Source organism: Durio zibethinus, chromosome 9 (genome assembly GCF_047325235.1).
Source record: "Durio zibethinus cultivar Kanyao isolate XHJ-2024 chromosome 9, ASM4732523v1, whole genome shotgun sequence".
NCBI lineage: Eukaryota > Viridiplantae > Streptophyta > Magnoliopsida > Malvales > Malvaceae > Durio > Durio zibethinus.
Genome location: NC_143170.1, coordinates 2,672,768 through 2,696,353, shown reverse-complemented (window position 1 = coordinate 2,696,353; position 23,586 = coordinate 2,672,768). Strand labels below are relative to the sequence as shown.

Below are 23,586 nucleotides of genomic sequence, written 5' to 3'. Positions count from 1 at the left end.
CACTCTCATCTGAGCCTTATGTTGTTGAACGAGGAGAGCAACCTTCGGAATGGTTTGAATGGAACTTGATAATAAGATGTATGAACCGAATAAAGTATGTGTTTGTTAGCTGCAAACTAATTAATTGAGAACATGTTATCCAATGTCGCTTTCATTGAAGAAGAAGAAGAGTTTATGTCAAAGAGATCCATTTTTATAAAGAGATAGAAAATTTAAATTAATTAATAAAAAGATTGGTTCGATCTTTTCAATATAAATAATTTTTTAATTCAAATTTTATGAGTAATTTCTTGTTGACATTATTTTTAAATGTTACCACATTATCTTTGCCTTTTGGTCTAATGATTAAAAAATTTTAAAAAATAAATTAGAATTTGGTTCGAATCAAATCACTTTTTTTTTTTTTTTTTAATGTAATAGGATGTTGTTTTCTTTTAATTTATGTTAGTCAAATAATTTATGTTTACTTTCTTAATTTTTTTAAAAAAGTAAAAATTTTTAATTTAATCACTGTTAATATAGTTTTTTTATTTCATAACTGAGATTAATCAGATAGTATATATCTTAAGATATATATAAAACATACAAAAGTTAATTAAAAATAAAATATATTTCAATCTTTTAATTTTATTTGTAAAATTAAAAAATTATAAAAATGGTAACTCAAAAAACCTAAATTAATTTTGAGGTGAAGTTTGGAAGGAATAGGAAAATTCCGTAGACCGCCACTACTTCAAATCAAAACCCAGAAACAAAAAGGGTTTCCACGTGTCTAGTTCTAACTGATCCACGTATATAATCTCAAAACCACAACATTTAAATTGTTTCTGGTTGCCTGCTTCACTCCAATTTCTCTTCTTCCTCGAACCCCCGCATTGTTAACCTATGCGGCTATGCCCTCCACCCCTGGCGCACGTTAGCAGACGCCCTTCGGTTCGCTTCCTCTTCGCCATTTTCATGGCTTCTCTATCTTCACCATTTACCAAACCAACCTCTGTACAAACGGGTTGGATTCGGGTCCTGAAGGGAAGGTCACAGCCATTAAAAAACGTTCCCGTGGTCTATTGGATGTTTAGAGATCAACGGATGAAAGACAACTGGGCTTTAATCCAAGCCGTTGATCAAGCCAACAAGGCGAATGTGCCTGTGGCGATAGCTTTCAATCTTTTTGATCAATTCTTGGGGGGCTAAAGCAAGGCAACTAGGGTTCATGTTAAAGGGTTTACATAAATTACAAAGAAGTACAGCAGATAGGTTTCAGATGCCATTCTTCTTGTTTCAATTAAGGGTTTTTGTCGTTGGATTTTGCAATTATGGTCTAATTTAGAAGAAAGTGTTAAAAAAAGAATTCCTTTCTGTTTGAATTATGGGTTTTTTTACCAATTTGTTCTGAATGTCAAGTAGAAGGTGAAATTTGTTTACTTATTTTAGTTAAATTATGCAAGCTAGCTTAGTTGTGTATGATTGTTCATGCGATCAAAGTATGAAAAAATTGTCTAAAATTTATTAGCATTGTTCTTGCTTAATGAGAATAGAAGGCTGTGAAATTAAATGATTTTTCCACTTGGTACCAACACTTAGCTATTTCCGTGTGTTTAATTTTTAGGGAGAAGCTTGGAGAATGTGGAGCTTCACTTTTAGTTACAGATTTCCGGCCGTTAAGGCAGACTGGAAAATGTAAAGATAAAACTTGTAAGAGGGAAAGTGACTCAGTGACCATACATGAGGTTGATGCCTACAATATAGTTATTTTTGGGTTGCATCAGGTAAGTTGGAGTATAGTACTAGGACAATAAGGGGTAAAATAAATTAAGTGCTTCTTGAGTACTTAATTGACTTTCCAATGCTGCAACCAGCCAACAAGAAATGGGATGCTTACTTGAGTTATATATGCTTTTACTTTTTTCTTGGGTTTCTGACTAAAGTAAGCTTTCCTGGATTCATGTAGTTCATATTCTATAACTTTGTCGGTAATAATCCTCTTGATGAGGAGTTTGAAAATCATGTGCAAGTATGTACTGGGCTAAAATGATTCTTGAGTGGACGAAGGGACCTAAAGATGCCATTGAATATGCATATATCTAAATGACAAGGTAAGTTTAACCAATGCTACCTTTGTTTCTTCCATGATGTTAGTGCAAAATTGTCATCTTTTTTCTTTACGTGAAACTCTTCATTGCAGTATGAAATAGATGGGAGGGATCCAAATGGCTACGTTGGTTGCATGTGGTCAATTTGTGGCGTGCATGACCAGGTTTGTCTTCATTGTTTTTCTTATGGCCTATCATTGATTTGACTATTATTTTTATAGGTAATGCGCCTTTGATCGCCTTTGATTCGGAAATTGCTCCACGACAATGCCTCTTGTGATAAAATGTCAAACCAATGGCCTTCTACAAACAAAACTAATATTGGAAACTAAATGGAATTAGGAATTAGAGACGCATGGTTTCTTACTATGGAAATTATTTCTCATGCCATCTACTTTTCATTGGCATTTCAGGGATGGCGAGAGAGACGTACATTTGGGGAAATACGGAATATGATCTATGCTGGATGAAGAGGAAATTCGATATTGATGGATACATTGTACGTTAAAGGGCTAGTGGGTGAGATTAAGAAGAGAAAAGCAGAAAGCCAGCTCGGTTAAAAGACGAAACAGCCACGCAGTTTGATATCTTCTCTGTTGAACCCCTTGGGAAATTTGGTTCCATGTTTCCTACTCGGAGGAATGTTCATCCTGGAAAGAGTCTGATAATCCCAGGCTGACATAGGTTTTTAATTATAATTAGAATTTATACCTATCTGCAACAAACCGTTGTATTTGAGGAGCTGCCGTCCTAAGTTTTTCATAAGCAGATTGGTATTAGGCTTCAGTATGTTTAAATTTCAAAGTTCAGTGCGTCATTTCCCCTATCAATTACATTAATATTAAACACTTGAGTTTCTTGGTCGCTTCCGGCACATCAATTACAATGCAAAACCAGAAAGAGTCAGGTAAAAATGTGTCACTAATGACGAAGCTAGACAGCCACAGACGCTGAAATCAAGAGGCAAGACATTTTCCATTGAATGTTAAAAAATGGGTATGATGAAATGGCACATCTATGATTACAAATCAGGATGGAGCAAAAAGCACATTCCAAGCTTCCTACTCCAACTAGGTTTATATCTGCAGATCATCCAAAGAGAGTTCATTTGCTGTCAGCAGCTTCAGTTTCTGCAGATCATGGCAATACAAAGTTAGTGGTCGAAGAATTATACCAGGCAGAATGAGAAAATTGTTGGTGATGGAAATTCAATACCGTGATAAACTGTGGAGGATCGTCAAGACTTGTTGAGCCTAAAACAACTTCCCGGTTCAACTTTCCTGTAAGCTTGTGACAGGCTCTTAGCTGTATATGAAGGACATTTTAGAGGACAAAGTATTAGAAAAGTCCATTATCATAACCTCATGGTCTTGGATACATGGATAATAAAGTTTTCATACCTCAGATCTTGTAGCTCCACCTACGATAAACACAAAAATGCGTTTGCCCATCTTCTTGAAATCACTTGATGCATGTCTTAGTACTGAATCACTGAGATGAGGTGGGGAAACAAACATTAAAAAGAAATTCACAGACATAGCATTAAAGATAAGAAAGCACAAGGATGATACATGCCTTTCCTGAGTGGCATTTACAGATTAAAACAGTCAACGTCACAGTTGATTGATACAGCAGTGAAAAAAAAAAAAAAAAAAGAATGACTATACATATGGTCAGGACCTTGAATACCCATCGTCTGAGTCCCGAGGCCGAGCCCATGTTGGTTTCCTCCTTGATCTCATGGAATGAGCAACTGGAGCTTCATGAATAGATGCAGCTTGTGATGTGCCATGGAAAGTTGGACTAGGATCATTCATGCACGGATAATCATCCTTTGATAGTTCTCCATTGCTAAGTTTTTCAACAAGCTCCTGAAAATGGAAAACAATTCACAGGCGTTAGTAAACCATTCTGTCATGAACTCTTGCAAAGTTGTAACACTATCTTTTTACTCTTTTGCATAAGTTGTTGAACAATGTAGAAGTCAATTATATAACAAGACAATAGCAATAACAATCTCTTGTTGAAGCATAGTTATTACCAATGAATAACTGCTTAAAGATTTCAGAACGCATGAAAAACAACAAACCTCTTTAGGTAAAAAACTTGGAACTAAAACTTAATTGAGTTGAGTTGAGTCAAGATATATTAGTTGATTAGATAATATTTTGGAGGTTTGGACATAGAATAAAACTAAATAAAATGAAGAAGCAAACAGCAGAAAGAAGATTAGATCTTTCTCATAAACAAAAGCCGGCATACATAGAAAATGATAGTTTTCCTACCACTGCCTCCAACACATGAACTTCTCCAAAAATACAGAGAATACATCATTATATAATCAAAACAAGTTATAAGTTAGACTAAAGTGCCTATCAATCATTACATGATCTAAACAAGTTATAAGTTATTATAAAGTGCCTATAAAAAAAAAGTTATCCTAGAGTGCAGAGATTATGCTAGTCATAAATGTAACACAAAATGATCCTTGAAGAGAAAACCTAAGTCTAAACATACCTCTATTATAGGGTAAAAGCGTGATAATTGCCATGTTTCTTGCTCATCACTGCGCTCTTTCCTAGTTGCATGCTTCTTCTGGCAATTCAGGAGCAAAGGAGTAGAGAAAGAAGAAAACGAACCCATATTATTAGCCAAAAGCAACACCAGATCAACCACCATAAGCAAAGTCTGAACTAGCAAAACATTTACCTTATGTATATCAAACTTCAAAGAAAAAGCACCTGCTGAACTTTTTTTGCTATCTGATGGTGGCACAAGCAATCTCATATTATTCACAGCATTCATATCGTCAGGTGGTAATTTTGCTAACTGAGCAAAATTTTAAGCATCAGGTTGGAGAGAAATAATTAGCAATCTGTAAACAGCTTAACCTCAAAACCCAAAAGGAAAAGGATAGTGTGGTAATCCTATGGGAGTAGGAAGGGGAAGGAGGTAAGGGTGGGGATGAAACAGAAAGAAGGAGAATATAGAAAATGTAGCAACCTTCATCAAATTAAGACCTTTTTCACCATCAAACTTCTCAGGGTAAATGGCAGCAAGAATCATCAACAACCGCAACTTATTTTCATGAGATAACTCCTGCAAAAAAGTGGTATTTCTAGTTTTTAGAAATATTGACAAAGTAGAATGCATCCATTTATACTAGTAAAAGTTCTTACCTCTTTTGTGGTAAAAAATTTAATTACATCTTTCATTCCTGCATCACCAAAAACAAGGTCTTGCTCCAATTGCCCAAGTTCTTTAAGCCCTTGATCCCTGATAATTCGGTTGATTTTTCCAGCAATCTGCAATTACAAAACCGAATCTGCATGAAGCCATGATGAAGCCATGAATCATACAAGATATCTTTGATAATCAGGTACATTTTCTTTCAGTTACAAAATATCATTATTCATACATCTAAAATTGGTTAGGAAACACATGAAACTTGAAACATTAACATCCATCTTTTTAAGGCAAATTTGGCTACTCTTACGCATTAATAGAAGGTATAACTTACAACTTTAGTGTCTAATGCATCACAAAAAGAGATAGCATTATCCTGGTAACACATGCAGAGCTTGAACAGAAAAAATGAAGATTCTCATGAATCATCCAAATATTTAAAATGTTTGATGCACTTACCAGGCTTTAATGAAAATTGGGATATACAATGAGGAAATATGACAAAGAATGAGGGTAATGGCAATAATCATGCTACAAAGCTAAACATTAGTATCAAAAAGCAGTATCTAGAAATTCAATGCAAGTATGACAAAGAATCTGATCATTAAAAGGAATAAAGGCAGGTACCATAGCTTCTTCTCCTTACAACAAGGGGTGGAGAACAGAAATCTGGGGCAAAGAATTCCATGCTTTCGCATAGACAAGAAACTAACCTCTACATGAAGGGAGAGCTTGTCAATTTGTTCACTGTATTGTGGCAATGCTTGAACCATTTTTTGCAACTCCCTTGTTGAAAGTTCACCACCATCTCTATAAATAAGTTGACTTTTAAGGTGAGAGAAGAGGCGTGACATAGCTAAAAATTCCAAATAAATTCACTATGTACAAAATGCTACAGCTTCACCAATATTTAAAATATTTAACACAATCTTTCAGCAGTTGCATTTCAGTATTAGTAATTCATTCTAACATCTTGGCATATGACCATGACCAGGTAGATAAATGATAGAGCAGACAACTAAGAACTTCCATAATCAAATAATGAATCTTAGAACAATATAATAAAGATTCAAAATCAGTTGAAACAATTTTCTATAAAATGGATTAAATGATGAATAACTATTACACTATTGCAACAATGATGAAACAATCAGAAGGTGCCAGGTGAGGAGACAGCATATTCCCAAGAACTTTCATGCATATCATGAATAAAGTAAAGGTAAAAACAACATTCACACGAACCTTGAACCATGTTGAAGTTGTGCAGCTTTATTCTTTGATACGAAATTGGTCATCTTTTCATGCAACCTTTCACTAGCCTAAGAATACACCCAATTGGTAAATCAGCATTCAACACCCAATGCTATATTGGTCAGACTCAGGAGTATTGGACATGGGAATGGGTCATACACGGATGTGGTTCAATTTTGTTAAAGTTTTTCCTTACACACGGCAGTCAAGACCACATATCCATGTCCACTTTGACATGTCTGATACTTAGGTAAATAAAGAGTCAGATCAATATAGGTTGTCTATAAAACATAAAAAAGCACCATACGTACATCTGCTATATGTGCATGGCGAAGCTCAAGCCATATTGGATCATGCTCTTCCAAAAGAACCTCCTTTTTCTCAGGAGGGCCTCCTGCTTTGCTTGGAACCTAAACAGAACACTTGCTTGGTATACAGAAACCAAAACAAAAATCCCAGAGTATTCAAGAACACACAGAATCTAATGACAGAATATACCTCATGCACATATTTATTCCCCTCCATATTCAGTAAATCATGGCACATGGCATCATAAGTCCACTCATGTATGACAGGAGCAATCTAGACACGTAAATTAACCATTTATCATAACCAAATTGGACAAGTATGCAATGCAGATATCATTAGGTTGAAAACAATATTAACATGCAAACCTGATCTATAGATCTATCAAGGATGAGCAACTCGCATGTTTCCTTCTGAGGGAAGTTAGGAATTGATTTACATTTCACAAGACAATTCCAGATTCCAGCTGCAAGCTTGGTGGGAATTAGATCACGGAAAGTAGTCATGGTTGTTGGGTCAAGAGACTTGGCAGCCCGGTAGCGCACAAAAGGAAACTCCTGACATATAAACACATCTCAGCAAATTTTCAATACATTTGAAAATCAAGATCCAAAAACCATTGCATATACCCTTAGTGAAGCAAAAACTGTAGCAATACGGGTAGCCATCACATTCAAACATGCATCACCTTTGCGAGTACTTTCCTCATCACCAAAAAGGTCTTCTAGAGCCTTCCCGTTATCAGTGATGAAACCCTGGGGTGAAGAAAATCATGGTTAACATGATAACAATGCTGATAGGCCATTACTTAAAAAAAAAAAAAAAAGACTAATCAGACAAAGGTTGATCATTTCAGCTCAAAAGATAGTGATAAAGATACATATAAGCTTCAAAATATGCCATAACAAATGTAGCTTAAAACTCGATGTTAAAAGTCTTTCCAAACCATCTTCTTCCCAAGATAGGACATGTTAATGCTTATATAAAAATATATAAATATACTACTTATTCTTCACCAAAAGTTCTTGAAGCTTAAACCACCAAGGCTTTTATAAGACTCATTTTTCACAAAATTTGCAACTTAGATTTTAACCTTGATGTTTTTAGATGCAAGTTCCAAGAAAATCTAAATGAACTGATCCTCTATATATGTTTCTTTATTAAAAAAAAAAAGAGATTTTAATTCTGACAATCAGTGTTATTTGTATAGTATTCAACCAAGTGACCAAATCATATACCTGGCTGTCTATTGCAAAATACTCCAAGTTCATCTGCATATGCCATCCCAAAAAAAATAATTCAGCATCTACTGACAGCTCAATAATCAATAGGAAAATAAAACAGCAAACAATATGACTAGTTTGCACAACGCAGATTGCTTCAAAAACAATGACCAATCTAAATGACAAAAAGCTAACCTCACTCAATGCACCTATGCGAGGCAAGACAGTTGAATCCTTCTTGATGTGAGCTACCAATTCTCTTGAAATAGGTGAACTGAAGTAAACAAATGCCCTTTTCCACAAATCAAATAAAAGAAAAAATATATCAGAAGTTGTAATATCATCAGAACTTAGAAGATCTAACCACACATATAAGAACATAAACTAAGTAAAAGTCTTTCACATACTTCTTATATAAGGGTGTCCTTCCAGCCATGTTTGACAAGAACATACTAACACTGCAAAAGTAAATAAGTGAAGCAATAAAGGGAGAGAGAAAAAGCCACAAGAGAAATAGGATTATGTTACATTATGGCATATAAGTCTCACATAGATGATTCTTTTGAAACTGATTAAAGGAACTACATCTTGCGCAAAAGACATACATTCATGCATGCATCTTTACTAAAAGGGAAATTTAAATTAGAAAATAGAATAACATAAGGCTTCAGCAAGGTTAACTTCTGATATTGGAAGTAAGATATGAGGTCCTCTAATAAATAGGTAGTCAAGTTAAGAATGTAGACATGACAGAAAAATTGACTATTTTTTATGCTCCTGTAAATATAAAATTAAATAAGTGAAACAATGGGGGGAATGGAATAAAAAGCGATCAGCACATAAAACCCAAGACCAAAAGGGAAAATGCCCACCCCAGCTAAAGACTTAATAATTGAAACTCAGAAAAAGGAAGATATATTACTTCTTTTCGGTTGGTTGAATGAAGTATATAGCAATCAATGGCAATGGCTGCCTACGTCTGTTTATGTCTTCTACCACTACACAAGAAAACCAGAATCATTAAACTTACAGGAAAAAAAATTATTGTTCAAAATTTAAGATGATGACGTATCTTGTGCAGCTTATTGCTATTTCAATGTTGACCCTGTTAGACCAATTTTTATGCAACCGTAAACAATACAGAAGATAAAAATGGAGCTTCGCTTACATGAAACTCCTTCCGATGTGATGTCAGCCATCTTGCAAGAGTAAGACATTATCTTAACCGTAACTTTGTCCATGATTAGCACCTGCTTAGAAGAGATTGAAAAACAAGAAAAATAAGAATGGCATTTCTAGCAACCAATAAACAAACCAACAGAACAAAGACAGCCAATAAATGACAAAAAAATCACAACAAGATCAACATACCTTCCAAGTCGATTTTGAATCCTTCATTTTTGCTGAACGAAGCATTTCATATAATAATCCTTCATATACATCAAACATATATGAAACTTTAAATCAGTTCAACCATGCAAAATTAGTCAGCAACAAGATCATGCCTAATGAATACATGAAAATGATAATAAAAAATTAAACATAATCCAAATAATATAATAAAATGGTGTTTTAAAATAAATAACAAAAAATTAAGCGAACAGCAAACACTTGATGAAGCCTAGGCAGAAACTTGTTTGACTCACTAAAAGCACCTTGCCTAGTGGCTGTGACATGCACTTACCGTCCAGCATCTCGCTTGTAACGTGCACATGCAACCTAGATTATACTAGTAAAAAACATCCATAAACTTCTACAAAGTGGAGAAATTGCAACTATTTTAACTTCTTCTTTTTCTTCATTCCTTCTCATTCCTATTATGCATAATTTCATAGTGGAATGTTAACGAAGAAATTCCTATTAGGTATATTCAACCATAGCTTAAACAAAAAGTCTCTCTTCTAGTCATCACAAATATCATTCTTATGATCGTTCTCGGCTACAAACGGGAAAATGTTTATATTGCAGCATATCGCACAGTCATAGCACTAAGTTTTGGTTTTCAGTTAGCATTGTTGAATATCGAGGCCATTCCACGTTCTTTATTCGTGTTTATACATCAAAGTCGAGAAATGTAAAAGAAATACAATTACGCAGATTAGTTATAGAAAGATCACGATTCTTTGTTTCCCTTTCTTTTTTTTTAAATTTGAAGTAAATTACTTATAAAAATAAGAGATAGCGAGTCTGAAAATGTTAGTTGCAGTATTTAGCCGTTGAGAACATTATCAAATCAACTGAAAATTTTAATTACGAAAATATTCAGTTGAAATTCCATGATTAAGTTCAAACTATTATTACTAACGATTGTCAGACGAGATAGATCATTAGCAAAATTATTAGAAGATATTAATATTAGCTTTAATCTGGATTGAACAAGAAACTTTTAAACAAAGAGAGAATAAAAGACTTACTTTCACGGCTGATTTGCCTGAAATTCTTGTAGTCGCCGGTGCCGGAGGAAGAATCGGAATCCGAAAACGACATCGTTTTCCGATTAACCGATCCAGTAAAAAGGATAACCGGAGAGATGGAGATCGCGGAGTAATCAAAGCAGAAAAGAAAGGAAAAAAAGAGAAAGAGGGAAGGTAATGAAGCTTTTATTTTCCATTTGTTTATCTTAACAATTAAAGTTAATTATTATTATGAAAATTAAAAGAGAAGTTATCAAAACTATAATTATGGAATTTTCTTTTTCTTTTTTGTTTTTTCAATTTCGGATGACGTGTTGACCGTACACGAACGTTGAAACGGCAAAAACTGTAGAGTTCGCGTTTCGGTCTCGGATCCGGAATGGTAATGGATTAGGCCGTGGTCGACGTGGTGGTGAAATTACTTTTACGATCGTTATTGCTTGCCTCCGTTGCTGAAATGACTATCACCGTAATTGTAATTTCCTTGCTCTGAAATTTTTTTATGGTTAACATGATAAAAAATTCTTTAGATTTATTTAGATAAATCTCTATATTTTTATTATAATTAAATAAATCATTAATTTTTATTTTACATTTAAATAAATTTTTAAATTTTAATTTACATTCAAATAAATTTTTATTATATTTAACAAACTCTTAATATAAATTAATTTTTGTTTAAAATAAAAGTATATTTTGATATAAATAAAAAATAAATACTCATTTAAGTATAATAAAAATATATGATTTGTTTAAATAAAATGATAAAATTAAAAAAAAAAAGTATTTTAACCTTTTTTAATTTCTTGTATTTTACGATATTTTTTGGTTGAAAAAGGTTTTTTATACTAAAAAAATAAAGGAAATTTACTTATTTAAGAATAGCGTTGGTTAAGCGTAACGAATGTCTATTTGATCGAGACAAGTGATATATTCAACTAAAACAAATGACATACAAATGATATCTAGTTTAATCCGTGAACCCCCCTATCCCTTGACTGAATGTATTCATACCCCCAAAAACTCAAAAGAAATCTTGTTCGCCCATTTATCACATATAAACTATAATCAAAATGTTACAACGTGCAAAACTAATCAAATGAAATTTAATTTAGAACTCAACCTAATTAAATTTAAACACTAAGGAGATGGGGTTAAACTCTTGCCAGTTAAACTGCTGTCCGGATTGTTGTAATACCTGCGTATAACCTTGCACTTGACCACATTGCCATAGACATAGAACCCTGGTGTGATCATGATCCGAACCATGCTTGGAACCAAATTTCTGGCTCTTTCTCTACCCATATCCTCCATGTAGAATGAATCAAACCTCACCCCATTATCCACCCTGAAGATTGGCAAGCCAGGATGCACCGAGTTGGCCAAAAGGTGCACCAACCACACACTCTTTGACGCACCAAAGAAGGCTTGCAACAATGGCTCAGGCCAAGCTTTGTTATTCCACCCCAACATAGCCACAACTTCACTCATTTTCCTGTCACAAAACTTGCTGAACTCCTCATTGAAATGCCTTGTCCCCTTATTCAGAACCTCCTCCCATTTTAAACCTTGTAAATCATTGAATGACCAGTAATTGGCTTCACAACGATCAATAGGGTTCAATATTTGGTTCACTGCATTCTTTTGAAACCCAATTGATTCAAAATCTTCGAAGAAAGCCTTGTTCAACAAAGCTTCGAGGTAAAGAAGAAGGCTTTTGGGGTTCTTCGAGTAAGAAATCTTCATATCATAAGGCTGTAAAAGCTCAGATATTCTCTCACAAACTTTGCTACCCATGAGCCTTAATTGCATTGTGAGTGATTTACTTAGAATACTGATAGAAGACCTAGCTTCAGAGACAGAGGCCAAGAATTGTTGAACCACTTTTTCATTAGCTTCAATAACTTCATCTTGATTCTTCGCTTGATGAATATCATGACCTTGACCAATTCTATAAGGGGAGTTTCTGTTACATTCGTCAAGACCAGACTTCAGATTATGATAGTAAACTTCAAGCTTGTTAAGCTTCTTCTCAACCACAGCCATGGAATCTTTCAATCTTGAAGCTTCCAGCAATGCTTCGTCTCTCTTTCTTGTAGCTTGAATAAGCTTGTGTGAGAGTTCAGCAACAGCAATTTTCCACTGCTCTTCTCTGGCTGTAGACATATCGGTTGATTTTGGACTCTTTCTTGTTAAAGAATGGAAAATGGACTTGAAAATCCTATTAGGACTTGCCATGGAAAAGAAGTGCTTGTTAACTCCATTGTTATCCAAAGGAACCACGGAGATCTTCTCCCTAGAGTGTGGCCTGCACTTGTTACAAGAAACCGAACCATCTCCACCGCCATTTTCCCCAGATTCCTGACGTTTCCTGACATTGTTGGCTTTTCCAATGTTTTTGTCATGGAGGGGTGTTGGGGGGTGCTTTGGCATCACCCCTTTGTTCTTGCTCACACTTGGGGTAGTATCTTCTTGTTCCTCCCTTTCACATTCTTGAATCTGTTAAACAAAGCAAAAGAAACCTTTTCATCAGACAAACCGAGAAAACTTTAGAAATTACCCCAAGAAAAACTATTAACCATTTTATCTATGCTTTCTATCATTTCGTTCCTCGGGAAACAAACGGGAAAAAACAGAAACGTAAAGGAACTTACCGGAGTGAAACGAGGGGATTGGTGAGGTGGAGGAGGGGATTTGGAAGAAGAAGAAGCCATGTCTTTTTGGTTTTGTTATCTCATATTTTGGCCTCTTTTATTTGGTTTTTACACATATCTACGACAGACACGACCTCGTTTTCTTTTATTTTCTACAGGTATTTGATTTTTCGGCCGTGTTGTAATCGTGGTTGTGAATGTATGGACAGTTACCATGCGAGGTCAAAGGAAATGGACGGTGCATTGTTAGAGTTAGATTTTCGTGCATGATTATCCCTCTCCTTGGCCCTCGAGCCATGTCAGAAAACCACTTTTAATGTGATTGGAGAAGTATACCAAAGATTCCAAAAAAGCAAACCATGGATAAAAAACTGTGATTAGATGAATGAAACTGCCAATGGTAATGTCAGATAAAACCTTCACAAATTTAGCCCAATTTTTTAACTGTAAGATATTCTTTGATTCTTGTGAGTATATTTTTTTCGTTAATTAAAAGACAAATATCAAAACAAGTGAACTATAATATGGAAATTCCCAGGGTGCAATTTCTTGTTGAATTCATCTATAAATCGCATTGTTAGCAATGATCAACATGCACCAAAACGATGAAAGGTATTTATGACAGGATTAGATTAGTTTCGATTACAAAATCATAAGATTTTAATGGAATGTATTCAACTAAAAATCCACCTGATCATGAATGAAAAGTAATCAAAGGGGAGAAATTTGATTTTCAAATTTTTAATGAAATAAATGCATTGAGTTTTGAAATCATAGCTGGTTTTATTAGATTCATTTTCTAGACCAAATAATAAAACAACATACCTAATTTCATCATTGCAATATCTATGCTTCTATACAGGGGGGGCATTCCAATCTTGGTCGGAACAGTAATTGTAGGAATAAAAAGATCATAAAAAAGGGCACGATGGTTGGTTAAGCTCAATTGAAGTAGTTGGGAGTGGGTGAAGACTGCGATTTGGGATTAAAGATACTACTAGATTTGATTAAAGTTCTAACATTTTAGCTTTTAACACATTTTCGATGCTCATTTGCTAGAACGAAATTAAATAAAGAACCCTACACGGCAGTGGGCATCAATTCACAATTCTTCATAAAATCTTGAATAACTGTTTATCGATGCGAAAAACCATCTATATTTACGTGATTAGATTTGATAATATAATATGCGTATGATGTAAATAAAAAATATAAAAATAATATATTTTAAAATTTTAGTAATAAATAAAAATATAAATAATACATTAGTATTCGTAAATTATTTAAATTAATAAAATTTGAATTTAATTCGATTGTTATCAAATCATGCTTGAACTTGAATAACTCAACTTATTAATTGAATTAAGTTCGAATATTCTTATATTTGATTTGAATAACTTATAAACCTAATCAAGTTTTTATATTTTAATATATTTTAATTAATAAAATATCTAAAACTCGAATTCAAATACAAATAATTGAATTTTAATTAAATATAAGAATCGAACTTATTTTTACATGTTAATCGAATCTAATAAAATAAGTTCAAGTAACTTAATTTTTATCTTAAATCGAATTCAAGTTAAAAAAATATAATTTAATTAAGTTTAAGTTTTAAATTTTAAATTCGATCGATTATACCTCTAATAATAACTATATAAATATTTAATAAAATAAAAAATATTTTTTATATTTTTATATTGATACGAATTGTAATTTATAATTTTTGTATAAAATATAATACAAATATTTAATATTTTATATAATATAAATATATAAATCACTAAATTTATACATAATCCCTTATATTAACCGCATTTTAATTTGTTTTGTGTGAAAGAAACAGTGAAAAAACACTTGGGAAAATATATATTTAAGACCCTCAAACTTTCATCGCAATCTTTGAGAAGTTGCCATATTTAAGACCCTCTTAAATTTCCCCATCCCCATTGCGCAAACCCACAGCTACTGGCATTGATTTGATTCCACAGAATTTTATGTATCTCACCTGGTGGCCCAGGGACATCCACCAACCACAACCAGGTCGCGCCCACGGACTCGATCAGGCTTGCATGTGAGCATAATAACCGGGACAATGGGGGTAAGAGAGAGAGAGTGGTCACTGTTTTTCGCCTGGCTGTAGCTAGGCTGACAACAGGGGCTGCAGCAACGTTTAGCGCGCTGACTTGGGTGATATGATTGTGCTGTCTTTTTCTGATGACGATAATCAGATTTTATCATAATCTTTAGTTGAAGATTATGATGATGAGATTGTGATGTCATAATCTCATCATCATTATCTTCAACTAACTATATATTTGAAAAAGAAAAAAAAATGAAAAATATTAATCTAAAACTCGAAAGTAAATATACAAGTTATTAAAGGATTTAATCAATAAAATTTAAATATTTGACTCTTAGGATTTAGATTTAAATATTATTGTTAATAATTTTCTTATTTTTAAATTTAATTAAAATTTTTAAAATTTTACAATCTATCATAATCCTCGATTGAAATTTTTTTCTTCATTTTAAATTTTTTTGACAAAAAAAAAAACTAAATATACAAGTTTGAAAGTAAAAAACCCTCAAAAATGTAAATTGAAGGTTCAATAATCCTCTGCTTAAGGCATCCACAAACCCAATTTGCACGTAAATAACATAAAATTTATGACAAAAAGAACGATTAGAGCGTGAGTTTGCTCGTAAACTATATATATATATATTTATTTATTTAATTAGAATAATGGCAACCACAACTTTTTCGTTGCAATTTTCAATCATAATCGTAATAATAGTGTAATGCCAGAGGCTGAATTCTAAGAGGGAAGAAACTACGATACTTGATGATGCCTTGTCTATCAAGGGTTAAAATAATCTTGAAAAATTGGAATGTGGAAAAACGTACGACCTCTTCGAGTACATGGGCATAAGTAAGAGAAAACATGGAGCATGAGAAAGCTCGCTTAGGGCAGGCCCATTAAGAAGCTGAAACCAAGATCCATGGTGTAATTGAACCGACACCCACTAATCTTCACCTCAAACTCTTCCTGGGCTTTGCAAGAAAAACGTGTTGAATGAAATTATTTCTACATATTTGATATTTCAATTTCTTATGCACCTGATTTTAATATACTTTTTTTATGTTTCTAAAAAAGGCAAATATCCAAGTTCTAATCCAAATCTAGCATCAGAAATATCGACTTCATCCTTTTCATTATTGACCCAAACTCCGGGAACCGAATTCCTTTTCTTATCGGAATTCCATATCCGCACCTCTTAAATTCCTTTTTTTTTTTTTTATTCCTCAAGAATTTTCTTTGTTTTACAAACTAAGAGATCAATTATTTATGGCATGGAACGTGTTCAAATTCTGTACGGCACTTCGCGCCTTGGGTTCAATTTTGATTGTTTTCGTTCTTGCGGTTATTGGGGTCACTTACTATGCTGTGGTCGTTGCTCATTATGGTCCAAGTCTCCTTCTTGGAGGCTTTGATACGGTTTCTGCCATTGGAGTTCTCTTCTTGTTTCATTTTCTGGTATACCTTTTTCTTCTTTTGCTCTCTTTTTCATGATTTATTTGTGTCGGTAATGGTCCTATGGGGAACAATGATTTTAGCTTTAGCTGTTTCTTTTTTTGATTTGTGATGAAATATAGGATGTTTGATTATAAAGGAGAGTGAATTTAAGTGATTTTATGAGGTTCAGTTTAGTTGAATTATGCTTATTGTGGGCTTGCTGGACGTGGAGGGGAAATATTTTAGTTTTATCTTTAGTTTTCTTTGGTGACCAAATACAGGTTACTTTGTGATGATAAAATTTTATCTTTAGCTCTAGTTTTATAGGTGATCAAATGCATGTTATTTTGTGATGATAAATGAGATCTGAGAATTTTTTTAAGTTATATTTTTTTTTTTGTTGTGAATTTTTGTTGTTTTTGTTTGCAATAAAGATGTCAGAGTGAATTCAAGTGACTATATGACTTATGAGGTTTAGTTTAGTGGTGTTTTGCTGAACTTAAAGGGAAAAAGTATGAAATCTGGAATTAGTTGTCATGATATTTATGGTTTGTTTTCCTTGTTTGCATTTGTAAATTGGTTTTGTTAGATGGCATTGCTGCGTTTTGAATTGAGTTTACCTGTCTTTTCAGCTGGTAATGGTGATATGGAGTTATTCTTCTGTTGTTCTAACGGATCCTGGGGGTGTTCCACCAAATTGGCGGCCTCTCAGGGATGAGGAGAAAGGTGATGCTGATCCTTTGGTAGGTTCAGGTTATCGAAGTGCCGAATTAGATCCATATCAGTCAGCTGTGCCTTGTGATTACACAAACCAAGACATACGTTTCTGTCACAAGTGCAACAACTTTAAACCACCTCGCACCCATCACTGCTCTGTTTGTGAGTAATTTAGATAAATTCTTCTGTTGTAACTTTGTTGTTATGCCATCTTTAGTGAAATAACCCTGGTTTATTTCAGGTAAGAGATGTATATTAAAAATGGACCATCACTGTGTTTGGGTTGTCAACTGTGTTGGGGCATTGAACTACAAGTATTTCCTTCTTTTTCTGGTATGTTAACTTTAATGCATCTATTACAGGTCTCATAGCTGCATGCTTTCATTTATTTGGCACTTAGGCTGATGTGTTCACTGTTGTGGCCATGGAAGTGGATTTATGTTTCTCATTATAAACTTATTTGGTTTGTTGATTAGTCAAAAAATTTTGATGTAGTTATTGTCAAATTCTAATGCCTAAACTTTCCTTTCTTTAGTACTAGAGCTGAAAACCTGTCTTCACCTGATGCATTCATTCAACATGCAGTCTAGGAAGCTATATTGACTATCAGTATGTATGTCGAGCAAGCCACAGCATAAGATGAACTGGTGGAAAAGAGAATAAATGGAATGGCTGAACTTAGGATGAACCAAATAGGGTCTTCTCGTCATATTGTTAGATGCATAATAGATTATTCTTCATTAGTGGCCTGCTAAGTCACAACTTATAAACCAAAAAACTAGAAGACACAATATGATTTTCTCCACTGTACATTTCCCAATGATCGAAGCCTTAAGCCTCATAAGCCCCTAATTTCTTGCTCATAAAATTAATATTTTATTTCTCAAAGAAAATGATATCCACCTTGATCAGTTAGGAAAGCTGCCACCAGTGTGAATGCTAATTTCTGACCGTTGTGTGCAGACATTGCCTATAGTTCATCAATTTACACGTGAACTTCAGTATGATGAAGTTGTCTTCTGTGGTGACCATTGAATATCATATGATGCCATCCTTCTATTGAGCAATTGCATGCCTTTCATCGCCCACCATACTCATAACTAATAAATGATATGATGAAACAATTTACTGAGAAAGAGTGGTAGATATGTTTATAGAACTTGGATTGTATGTTTTTTATACTCAAAAAGGTGAAACTTATTTTGGAACCATTGTGAGCTCTCTCTCTGTCCCAGATGGACACCGTACTGACAAACACACCCACCTGTATAAAGACGGTATTGTATGTAGAATTCTAGAATTCAAGGCTTTGTATGCTTTTGTTGGGATAATACGTGCACTTGAGCTTGTATTATAAATTTTACTTGACCAGTCATCATAGTGATTGATATGCTCCATTTCTAGCTTTTAACATTTTGCACCTTCAGCACTACTTTTCTGTTTACGAGCCTACCACCTATTTTCTGTTGGCAGTTTCTTTTGGCATATTGGGTCTTATGTATTAAACAGATTCTTTATTCTTATGCCAAGTAGATATCACTGTTTGACATGTGATTAGCTGGCATCTACCAAGAGGAAAAAAAATGAGTTGTAATTTTTTGCTTAAATTTGATGCAGTTTTACACATTTCTTGGGACAACACTTGTCAGTTTATCGTTATTGTGGGTTTTTATTGAATTTTTTAACGATGGTGAGATAGCTGAAACACCAGGAACACTTGCAGCTACTTTTATGGCATTTGGTAAGTTTCTAGGGGTTTAAATTTCATTCATCTAATTGGTTGTCATTATTTTAACTAATTCTTATCCAAATTTTCAGTTTTAAACATAGCATTTGCACTGAGTATTCTGGGCTTTTTGATTATGCACATAACATTGGTGGGAACCAATACCACCATTATTGAGGTAATGTCTTGCATAATTATGTTTCCCCTTGTTGCCCACATAATTAATAAAGGTCAAATTTATGCGTTACTCTATTTTATTTTCAGGCATATGAGAAGAAAACCACTACTAAGTGGCGTTATGACCTTGGTTGGAAGAAAAATTTTGAACAGGTTACCTCTTTTTTCTTTCTTCCCTAGCCCCTTCCTTTCAGCTTTGATACTTATCCAGTGTGTGCGTGTTTCATCAATCTCTGGGTGTCTTTTAGGGCCCTTGTCTATTTTATAAGATGTTAAGCATTGAATAAACTTTGGAAAGAAAAGGGTAAAGGAGAACCTAAAAATATAAATGCCATGTGGCTGCTAGAACGCTAAAAGATCTGATTAAGTTGCTTCTTTGATTTTCAACATTGGTGTCTAAATTTGACTTCTGCAGTTAACTGCATGGTAGTATACCTTGAGGTTCAAAACTTGCTACGTCTTGTTCTTGTGTTTCCGACAAATTTCCTCAAGTTGCTTTGTTTCCTGCTTGATTGAACTTATCAAAGATTTGAAATACACTTGATCCTTCATCTTTTGGCCTTTTTACTTTTACACTTGCTCGAAAGCTTTGCTCTTCCATGCCCCGTATACTCATGTGGATATACTTCCTTTCCCTCTTTAAGCTTCGTCAAATCACTGTGCAGCATTGTTCTGAAAATGACACACATTTCGAAGCTGCATAAATGCTTATCTTATCATTGCTGCCATGGGAGTCTAGTTAAAAGACTCTGCTGGTAGCAAATTGTTATGCTACATGAACATTGAAATTTTCTATAATAGTTCATCTTTAGTTATGTTATTGAGTTTACTTGAGGATATAGATTCTAAGTGAAAACTTTGCCTGAAATTAATTTATGCATCATGCGCATATGAATTTCATCGTTGATCATGGTAGGCATTTAGCTTTTTCTGAATTTCAGGTGTTTGGAACACAGAAGAAGTTCTGGTTCATCCCAGCCTATTCAGAGGACGATTTAAGACAAATGCCATCCCTTCAGGGTTTCGAATATCCAACGAGGCCTGACTGGGAGCCACCTCAGCAGCATTAATTGGGTTACATCTTATGTACATATTGTATCCTTGTAACTTGTAAGTGATAACATCGGTTTTATTGTAAGCAGTGGTTATTTCCTAAAAATTGCTCGAGTCTTACAAGTGGAAGCCCAACATTTTCATTGCTTTTGCCCTCTTGCCAGTCACCATGTAATCTTTCCATTTGAGCTTGTATTCTTTGTATCTTCATTATGATTGCAATGCTTGAAACGTTGGAAAATATTACTTTCCCCTCCCAGACATCGGACAACCTGGTTGGTTGCCTGCAATTTGAGTTTATACGATGAGTTTGGTGCTTCTAATTCTAATGTTAAAACATACTAATTTGCTTTCTCACTTTGATTTGACATGTTCTTGTTATATCAATTTGAAAAACCCACAAACCTTAAAAAATTGGTGAAAATAATTTAACCAAATTTGTCCTTTTACTTGTAAATAAACTTATCATTTTTATATTGCGTTAAATATATCTATAAAATATAAAATTTTATTTTCTGAAATTCGTTTTGACAAGTTAAATACAAAATGTATTTTTTTTTTTACAAATTCATATAATTTTTTATTAAATTTTAAATGATGTTTTACATTTTTTTTTGTAATTTTCTTATTTATGTTTAAAATGGTTGCTTGTTAAATTTTTTTTTTTTTTTTTCATACAAGTTTTTTTTAGGGCTTACACACCACACGAGTCATTTGTATTTTGCTTAAAAGTTGGGAAAAAAAAATCGCACGTGCGGATTGAGGAGTTCAATGTAGAACTCCCGCACGTACTATATCCTTCCATTCTCTTTCTTGCAAATTAGGCGGTTCCCCATTTCGATCAATTATCAGACCAATTAAGGTTTCGATCCTCCCAAATTTGCCTCAATTTCCCCTCCTTTTCAAGGTACCCTCTCTCTCTCTCTCACACTCATTTTTAGGGTTTAATTTTCATTGAAAATTAGCGTTTATGTTACGATGATCACGCTCTATCCAATTACTGATTAGTTTGTTTTAGCGATTGTATCTTACAAAATTCTTCTTCTTTTTTTAATAAAAATCTGTTTTACTCGTTTTATAAGCATATGCTGTCTTTGATTTTTTTTTAAGATGGGTGTTTCTTCAAACTTTTGGTTTTAGGGTTTTGGTTGATCTTTGCTTTTGAAATATGATACAACCGGCCCTTTTATTTTGGTTTTTCCATTTGAATATATGTATAACTTGGAGTAGAATCGCTTGTCGCTTTATTTGTTATATAATCGCTTGGCGAAATTGTTAGATTTATAATGATTTATGTTATCTTTGTAATTTAAAAAATTATTTTTCTTTTTGTTGTTCTAAAAGTTGCTTCTTTTTATTGGGTATCAGAAAATGCAGGGAGGCCGAGGTGGAAGGGATCCTTTCTTTGATTTTGGTGAACCCTTTGGTGGTTTTGGGGGCTTTGGTGGTCCTAGAAGTTTAATCTCCAATTTCTTTGGAGGAAGGGACCCTTTTGATGACCCTTTCTTCACACGCCCTTTTGGAAGCATGTTTGAATCAAGCTTCTTTGGCCCCGGCCAAAGTCCTTTTCCGGATATGCATCCTACTGGGTTTATTGAGCATCAAGCCCCTGAGCCAAAGAGACCAAGGGGCCCGATTATCCAAGAACTAAACTCTGATGATGAAAAAGAAGAAACTGATAAAGAGACGAAAGAAAATCCTAAGAAGCATGGTAGATCGAATGATGAACCTTATGTTGAGGTTCCTGATGATGAAGCTGGACAGCCTGAGAGAAGGAACAGGCATTTGCAGTATATGAATGGTTTCAATAGTTCATATCATAGACAACAGCAACAGCCTCAAACTCGCAGCTTTACGTTTCAAAGCTCCACTGTCACTTATGGCGGTGCTAATGGAGCTTACTATACTTCATCCAAAACAAGGAGGACTGGAAGTGATGGAGTAAGTACTTCTGTTGTTTAGAGATATGTTCATTGGTAAGCCCTTGTTTTTTCTGTATTTTACATTCCTCTATTGTGGAATAGGTTGCCTTTGAAGAAACCAAAGAAGCTGACACAGCCAGAGGTCAAGCAAGCCACCGGGTTTCTAGGGGGCTTCATGACAAGGTAACTTGAAACTATTGTTTCTCTTGGTCAATCAAAATTTTGAGTTTGGATTATGTTATTGGTTGTGAGTGATAGTAGAATGAATTTATGATGAGAACTTTTGTTGCAGGGTCATTCGGTCATGAGAAAACTGAATTCTGATGGTGGGGTGGATACGATGCAAACTTTGCACAATTTGAATGAAGGTAAGCACATGTTATATGCTACAGTGTGCTATGTTATACTTATTGATAGAGGCATACTAACTTGTCCATGGCAGTTAAGTAAATATTTTGAGTTGGTGAATTTTCCAGATGAGCTTGCTGGTTTTGAAGAAGCTTGGAATGGAAATGCCAGAAAATATTTGCCTGGCTGGTCTGGGAATTTTAATGGCCATGATAGCATAGGTAAGATTTGTCTTACTATACTTTAAATATGCTTTTTACCTGGTAATTTTACATCATTGTTCTTGGGAAAAAGCAATACCATGCTTTCTCTTTTCATCTATGCGATTGTTTCACTCACTCTATATTAATGTATGATTTTGAAACACACTTTTGCATAAATCCAGTTTAACTGTTTCAGAGTATATGTCAATGGTGGATGTGTGAAGGTAGTATTAGTACGGGACAGGAGTTGCGTAGCTCTTGGGTGATGCTTTTACAACTTTTAACGTCAAATCATATTTGTTGCTGCAACTTTTGTCACAGGGACTGGCCGCAGTGTACAGAATGGGCAGGCTGGTCGAGGAGGATGGGCACTTCCTTCTACTGAGCGTTCTCAGCAGTCAGGGAGAGTGATGCAGGATTTCATAGACAGGGCAGGGCCCTCACGCAGCCAGCGCTCCACGAGGATGAAGGATTCGACAGATGTTAAAGATAAGAGTACTCAATCACAAGGGAAGCGAAGGAACTAAGTTGGAAGGCACCCAACAGATCTTGTGATGAAGAGGGCGTTGCGATGCCGTTTCTCATACAGCAATCTATGGTTGGCCATAGCCATCTTATCAAGTTTAGAGCCTTTGTTTTCTCTTTAGTTGCATATTTTATCACGTGTCTGTTGTGGCAGACCAGAGAGGTCTAGACAATTGCTGCAAATAATGCACTTGCCAGTTCTACGAGTTTTCAGTGTATAAAACTTGCAATTTGAGATGGTTGTCCATTCATGGTTTTTGATGAATTTTATTG

At 34.3% G+C, this 23,586-nt stretch overlaps 4 protein-coding genes and 1 pseudogene across 10 annotated transcripts; 3 read left to right on the top strand and 2 right to left on the bottom strand.

Moving 5' to 3' along the window:
- Positions 1 to 1,772: 1,772 nt before the first annotated feature.
- On the top strand, positions 1,773 to 2,954 carry LOC111302366 (deoxyribodipyrimidine photo-lyase-like; annotated as a pseudogene). The gene is made up of 3 exons (XR_016344996.1): positions 1,773 to 2,093; positions 2,183 to 2,254; positions 2,504 to 2,954. The product of XR_016344996.1 is annotated as a deoxyribodipyrimidine photo-lyase-like (transcript).
- On the bottom strand, positions 2,880 to 10,864 carry LOC111305746 (SNARE-interacting protein KEULE-like). Of its 6 annotated transcripts, none has more exons than XM_022903523.2 (21): positions 10,471 to 10,864; positions 9,428 to 9,486; positions 9,225 to 9,306; positions 8,979 to 9,054; positions 8,464 to 8,514; positions 8,252 to 8,348; positions 8,072 to 8,104; positions 7,463 to 7,588; positions 7,202 to 7,390; positions 7,026 to 7,109; positions 6,839 to 6,937; positions 6,519 to 6,595; positions 5,990 to 6,086; positions 5,270 to 5,395; positions 5,094 to 5,189; positions 4,800 to 4,919; positions 4,608 to 4,685; positions 3,771 to 3,961; positions 3,491 to 3,581; positions 3,306 to 3,395; positions 2,880 to 3,220 (listed from the first exon to the last, which is right to left on the bottom strand). In XM_022903523.2, exons 1-21 carry the CDS (start codon positions 10,541 to 10,543, stop codon positions 3,167 to 3,169), a joined length of 1,989 nt encoding a protein of 662 aa, XP_022759258.2. In that variant the 5' UTR covers positions 10,544 to 10,864; the 3' UTR covers positions 2,880 to 3,166. The 6 variants fall into 6 exon arrangements, 5 of the variants coding, with proteins under 5 accessions (XP_022759258.2, XP_089621572.1, XP_089621573.1 ...); XM_089765446.1 differs by having other exon boundaries at positions 3,042 to 3,220; positions 4,608 to 4,682; positions 9,428 to 9,513; positions 10,471 to 10,715; XM_089765447.1 differs by having other exon boundaries at positions 3,042 to 3,220; positions 4,608 to 4,682; positions 10,471 to 10,713.
- Positions 10,865 to 11,386: 522 nt separating this feature from the next.
- On the bottom strand, positions 11,387 to 13,465 carry LOC111315405 (IRK-interacting protein-like). Its single transcript, XM_022917093.2, has 2 exons — positions 13,125 to 13,465; positions 11,387 to 12,969 (listed from the first exon to the last, which is right to left on the bottom strand). The coding sequence occupies exons 1-2, from the start codon at positions 13,182 to 13,184 to the stop codon at positions 11,611 to 11,613; spliced, it is 1,419 nt and encodes a 472-aa protein (XP_022772828.2). The 5' UTR covers positions 13,185 to 13,465; the 3' UTR covers positions 11,387 to 11,610.
- A 2,778-nt stretch (positions 13,466 to 16,243) lies between these two features.
- Positions 16,244 to 20,678, top strand: LOC111305739 (putative protein S-acyltransferase 14). Its single transcript, XM_089765443.1, has 7 exons — positions 16,244 to 16,663; positions 17,275 to 17,521; positions 17,601 to 17,692; positions 18,977 to 19,100; positions 19,178 to 19,263; positions 19,350 to 19,415; positions 20,204 to 20,678. The coding sequence occupies exons 1-7, from the start codon at positions 16,475 to 16,477 to the stop codon at positions 20,330 to 20,332; spliced, it is 933 nt and encodes a 310-aa protein (XP_089621569.1). The 5' UTR covers positions 16,244 to 16,474; the 3' UTR covers positions 20,333 to 20,678.
- A 459-nt stretch (positions 20,679 to 21,137) lies between these two features.
- LOC111305719 (uncharacterized) lies at positions 21,138 to 23,560 on the top strand. The gene is made up of 6 exons (XM_022903472.2): positions 21,138 to 21,222; positions 21,684 to 22,256; positions 22,340 to 22,420; positions 22,530 to 22,605; positions 22,714 to 22,806; positions 23,110 to 23,560. The coding sequence occupies exons 2-6, from the start codon at positions 21,687 to 21,689 to the stop codon at positions 23,313 to 23,315; spliced, it is 1,026 nt and encodes a 341-aa protein (XP_022759207.1). The 5' UTR covers positions 21,138 to 21,222; positions 21,684 to 21,686; the 3' UTR covers positions 23,316 to 23,560.
- The last annotated feature ends 26 nt before the right edge of the window (positions 23,561 to 23,586 follow it).

Bases quoted from the DNA above. Each gene is read 5' to 3' on its own strand.
- LOC111305746 (XM_022903514.2), bottom strand. From the start codon at position 10,543: ATGTCGTTTTCGGATTCCGATTCTTCCTCCGGCACCGGCGACTACAAG. The intron at 6,938-7,025 runs GTATATTCTGTC...TGTTCTGTTTAG, and splicing joins GGAATAAATATGTGCATGAG to GTTCCAAGCAAAGCAGGAGG. The intron at 3,396-3,490 runs GTATGAAAACTT...CTTCATATACAG, and splicing joins GTGGAGCTACAAGATCTGAG to CTAAGAGCCTGTCACAAGCT.
- LOC111315405 (XM_022917093.2), bottom strand. From the start codon at position 13,184: ATGGCTTCTTCTTCTTCCAAATCCCCTCCTCCACCTCACCAATCCCCT. The intron at 12,970-13,124 runs GTAAGTTCCTTT...TTTGTTTAACAG, and splicing joins AATCCCCTCGTTTCACTCCG to ATTCAAGAATGTGAAAGGGA.
- LOC111305739 (XM_089765443.1), top strand. From the start codon at position 16,475: ATGGCATGGAACGTGTTCAAATTCTGTACGGCACTTCGCGCCTTGGGT. The intron at 17,522-17,600 runs GTGAGTAATTTA...GGTTTATTTCAG, and splicing joins CACCCATCACTGCTCTGTTT to GTAAGAGATGTATATTAAAA. The intron at 19,264-19,349 runs GTAATGTCTTGC...TTTTATTTTCAG, and splicing joins CCAATACCACCATTATTGAG to GCATATGAGAAGAAAACCAC.
- LOC111305719 (XM_022903472.2), top strand. From the start codon at position 21,687: ATGCAGGGAGGCCGAGGTGGAAGGGATCCTTTCTTTGATTTTGGTGAA. The intron at 22,257-22,339 runs GTAAGTACTTCT...ATTGTGGAATAG, and splicing joins GGAGGACTGGAAGTGATGGA to GTTGCCTTTGAAGAAACCAA. The intron at 22,807-23,109 runs GTAAGATTTGTC...CTTTTGTCACAG, and splicing joins TAATGGCCATGATAGCATAG to GGACTGGCCGCAGTGTACAG.